The sequence below is a fragment of the Castor canadensis genome, chromosome 11 (genome assembly GCF_047511655.1).
Source record: "Castor canadensis chromosome 11, mCasCan1.hap1v2, whole genome shotgun sequence".
NCBI classification, from domain to species: Eukaryota; Metazoa; Chordata; class Mammalia; order Rodentia; family Castoridae; genus Castor; species Castor canadensis.
The window spans coordinates 108954989-108960096 of NC_133396.1; the positions used below are offsets into that span (position 1 = coordinate 108954989).

General features: G+C 40.3%; 1 protein-coding gene across 1 annotated transcript; it reads left to right on the plus strand.

Moving 5' to 3' along the window:
- The first annotated feature begins 266 nt into the window (after positions 1 to 266).
- Positions 267 to 4731, plus strand: Tchhl1 (trichohyalin like 1). The gene is made up of 3 exons (XM_020155468.2): positions 267 to 409; positions 1259 to 1416; positions 1830 to 4731. The coding sequence occupies exons 2-3, from the start codon at positions 1279 to 1281 to the stop codon at positions 3942 to 3944; spliced, it is 2253 nt and encodes a 750-aa protein (XP_020011057.2). The 5' UTR covers positions 267 to 409; positions 1259 to 1278; the 3' UTR covers positions 3945 to 4731.
- The last annotated feature ends 377 nt before the right edge of the window (positions 4732 to 5108 follow it).

Here is a 5108-nt window from a genome sequence, read left to right on the forward strand (position 1 = left end):
TGGAGGTCCCTGCCAGTCTTGTGATTTGTCAAACAGGAATATAATTGTGTCCTCAGGTTAAAAAAATTAATGAATGCAAAAAGAGAGAGAGACCACCTTGAAGCCCTGAAGATGCCTCAAAATATACTACCAGGCAAAAGGCAGTAAATGAAAAGGAGACCCCTCCCCATCCTTTGGATAAATCTGATGCTAAGACTTAATTGAAACTGCCTAAAGAAGGGAATAAAAATAAGACAAGCTGAGGGCAGAGAAGGAGGGAGACTGGGTTTGGTGGTGATGAATCAGGTCATTAGACCCAGAGGGTGTCTCCTTCTAACTGTGCAATTAGAGACTCAATAAAAGGTTGCAGCTCCTGCTGCCAGTTCACAGCCGCTGCCCCACATACCGCTTGCTCTCTCCTGTGAACAAGGTAAGTCTCATGGACTATCTGCTTGAGCATACCTAGGGTCTCAGGCATTTCTTTACTTCTATGTGAGATTGCATTAGTAGTTCAGAGGAAACATGCTATAAGTCAATCCCAGTTAATAATATTAAACTGCACATTCAGCCATCCCAAATGCATTCTTTACTTTTGGAACTTCTTTGATCATTTTCTTTTTTAAAAAAATATAAACTGTTTGGATGATTGGCTTGAATTCTTTTAATAAGACATAGAACTTAGCTCTATATTAAAATGGAAATGTAGAGTCACTTAAGTAATAGGTAATGACTGAGGGATCAGAACTCTATTTTCCAGTAAGTTCACATGGAACCATGTTTTCTTGGTTAAAATATGTTACTTCTCCCTACAAACACAAGGATTGACTTTCTTGGCAATTACTTCTCTTCCCTCTAGAAGCTTTACTAACTATAAAGGCTATACTTTCTTTCCTAAGACAAGGAGGTTGGACTGGCCAAGGTGGGAGGAAAGTAGGTAGACACTCTCAGATGAGGTTCAAAGGATTGATCCCCTTCTGTTGACTTCATTTATGCATTTAAATATTTATGCTTGTGTTCTTTTTTCACCCTCTTCTTGAAATAAAGTGTTCTCTGAACAGATAAGCATTGTTGTTTACTGCAGAGTAGTATGAAATGTCTGTTCTAATACTTACCTGTACTATAATCTGATCTCACCACAGTGTCCCAAGCAAAACCAAATCACTCCTGGAGTTCAGGTAGAATATTTTAAGATATAGAATAGGGGAGGTGATGCAAGGAGAGCTGGGAGGAGGGGCAAAAAGGGTCTATCCTGGGAAATGAGCTTTGTTCTTTCTTGCAGTCTCTCCTGAGTTTGCAAAGATGCCGCAACTTCTGAGAGATGTCCTCTGTATAATCGAGACATTCCACAAGTATGCCAGTGAGGATGGTAACAAGGCAACGATGACTTACAGAGAGTTGAAACTGCTCCTTCAGGGCGAATTTGGAGACTTTCTTCAGGTGAGCTGCTCACAAGAGCTGTGAAAATTCTTCTTCATAATCCATTTTATACTTGGCTTCAACTTTCAGTTCTCACAGACTTGATCAATATTTTGCAGTCTAGTTGCCTCACCTGTGCAATTGCTTAGTCAGTCCTTTAGAGAAAAGGAGATTTTTATTATTGGGACTATTGCTTCATTAAAGCAGACATCTGAATGGATTCACAAAGCATTATGAATCATGCAATTGCTTCTTAGTCATAAAAATAGCTCTCTGATGAAAAGTGGCATCATAACCAATGAATTCTCTCTGGGGAAATTTCACTCACTCTTGAGGAACAGGGTCAAAAAAAGAGCATTCCTGGGAGACATACAGATACTCAGGACGCTTGACCACATATAAATAAGCTGTTTTCTCATTGTGTTTCCATGCAGCCACATATCATTCATGCTGTGGAGAGAAAATTGAATCTTCTAGATATTGACAGTGAAGGCACCATCAGTTTTGATGAATTTGTCCTTGCAATCTTTAGCTTATTGAACCTCTGTTACCGTGACATACAGTCATTACTAAATTCAGAACCAAGAAAAGCGTCTAAATCAGAGAAGCCAGATGATGTGGACCTTCAGGCAGCCACCAGAAATGGTCAGCAGACAGGAGGAACTTTGCCAACTCAAGAAAAGGTGGTGCTTCCTTTACGAATGGCATCATTAGCTCAACTCAGCAGTGAAGAAGATGATGCAGTTGAACACAATAAAGTGGACCCAAGTGAGGACATCAAGACTCACAACCTGCTATGGGAAGCATCTGAGCCCAGTGACTCTAAGGACTTGGAAGGAGATGAACAGAACCAGGAAGTGGTCCAAGATGTACCAGCCCTGGAAGACAACAGAGCCCAACTCAAGACAAGTAAGCCAATAAAAGGATCAAAAAAGACCAACAGTTCTACAAAGGGGATTCCCAGGGAAGGAGATAAACCAGCCAAGAGGCAAAGTGGAGAACAGGAAGAGAACTTGGAACTACAACAAGAAACAACACAGAGACCATCTGAAGATCAGGAAGATGCTACAGAAAGTGGCATTAAGGAACACTCTAAAGCACAAGAATCATTCTTGCAAAGAGAAGATAAAGTCAGTTCAAAGCATGCTGACCTGCCAGGAAAAACTGCTGCCAGGAAACCATCTCAGACACAGAAATCAACTGATCCTGGGGATGATAGCAGAGCATCTGAGACTCAAGCACCAAGAAAGGATGTTGGTGGGATACCACCTGAGACCACAAATTCACATGAACCTGAGGATGATAGTAACACATCTGAGACCCAAGAATTGCCAGCACGAGAAAGAAAACATGAAACAAAGGACCAACCAGTACAAGGTGGTAACAGAAATGTTTCAGAAATACCTGATATTAGAGCTGAAAGGGAAGACAGGAGAAGCCCTAAGACACATGGAGCAGCAGGGCAGAAAGAAGGTGAGAGAAAACCTCAGCTCCCAGCCCTGGAAGCCCAAACACAGCATGGGAAGTATCAGGAACTCCAAGGATCATCAAAAGAAAAAGATGCTGAAAAAAGTTTTGATACACAAGATCTAAGCTCAGAAGAAAGAAGTCAGAATCACCCTGAAACTAAAGGAAAATCAGAAGAAGAGGCAAGACATACTGAGGAAGGCATAGCAGAAGCATTTGTCATCAGCAAAAATGGTCCTGCAGTTGAAGGGGCACCAGGGACAAGAGAAAGAACACAAGAGTTGGCACCACTAGAGAAGCAGTCTGAAGAAGAAAAGAACAGGGCCAGTAAGACTCATGACCAACCCATCAGGGAGGGGGAGGATCCCAAGTTACCAGTTTCACAGAATGATGAGAGGTCTTGTGAAACTCCCAAAAGCCTGGCTTCAGAGGAAAGTAACAGCAGCTCAGAGACAAGTGAACTACATGTGCAAGAGGATACCCAGAGTCAGGTAGACTCACAGGAAGGGTCTGTTCAAGGAGGTCTCAAGAACCCAGATCCCCAGAAACAGAGAGCACCAAATGAGAACAGCAGAGTGCAGGATGCAGTGGTGCTATCAGTCAGAGGGGAGGATGTGAAGCTCCCAGAGGAACAGGAACAGCCTGCCAGAGGGGAATACAAAAGTCAAAGCTCAGGAACCAAAGACCAAGGTGCAACTATGAAGCCTGATGGACACCCCGAGGCACTAGAGTCCACAGCCGGAGGCAAAAACAGCCAGTCTCTAGAGGTAGAGACTCCAAGTCACTTGGAAGATGACAGCCCTGACCAGATTTCTGTAACACACTTCCCTGGAAATGGAGTAAGAGGAAAAGAACTAAAGGTCCACGCCCCAGATATCAAAGAAGAGGAAGGTAGAGCACCAGAGACCAGGGAGACTCTATTAAAAAGCCTGGATAATGACAATATGACCTCCCCCAAGACACAGCTTGAAACAGAGGAACCTGGAACATTGAAGGAAGAGGATGAAAGTCTCCAAGAACCAGCAGAAGAAGGTGATGAGCAACAAAGCAATGAACCATTATCTTTGCCACAGGAGAAGTGATGAAGAACTTCATCTCAACATGTCCCAGATTTCTTTCCTCTCTATCATCCTCAACACTCATCTGCACACATTAAGATGCAGAATAATAATCCTTTAAATTTCCTTCCTAAATTTCTACAAGAGCAAATAATAAGGTATTCATCAGTGGAAGTCACCATCAAAGAAAATCTGACCAAATATTATCAAGAAATATCCTGCAATACAATACTGTTTCTAAGTGCCAAAATGGATTTTATCATGTGATAATTTACCTGCTAAAAATAGAAAATTCCTCCCATATCTTTAACAGGTGCCATTTCTTTTTAAAATATATCAATAGAAAATGATGAGACTTTGTAATGCTACCATACCATAAAATATTAACTCATAGATATAGATTATTCTGCTTTATGACATTTCCTAGAGGGATTTCAAGCTTATGTTAAAATTTTATTCCTAAAATTAACTTCAGATTTGACCATAACTTAAAATAATTATGATTTTCTAGCACTTGATTCAAGCAAATTCATGACTCTGATCATATCCAGGTACAATTGAATCTATGTCATGGATTTATTCATTCATTCATTGAACAAACTTTCATTAAATCACATTATACAACCATTTCATATTTTCTGACTCAAATAAGTAATCAGAATAGCTGTTAAAGAGAGATAAATGGAGAGAGAGAAAAAATACAAATCTAAAGTGTGCTTGATTTTGTAAGCAGCTCTTGTAGCTCACCATCATATGGCTTGCTGGGGCATTGAATTAAAAGTGGTAATTAAATAACCTGATGATCAGTTCATTTTGTTGCTTCATTTTTTCTCTTCATTCTTCGTCTTGCCTTACAGACAATGGACAGAAACAAAAACAATCTTTGTTAGTTGTGTTTTTTCAAAAGACTATAATTAATGATGCTCTCAGAGCTTAGTAATAACCCAGGAATAGTTATCAGATGTTTTTGGCTGAAGTCAAAAACACAGTCCATATCCCCCTCTGTTTTCATTCTGCCCTTGAGGCTAAATATTCTTCCAGGCTTCCAGAACCTAAAATTCAAGTATACACCCCCTCCCTTCAACATTTTTAGCACTTGTCATTCTACCTTTAAATATGAGTGAACATCTCTGTCAGGAAAAAAAAAACATGCTATCTTAAATGAGAAAGAGACAATTCACAAGAAAG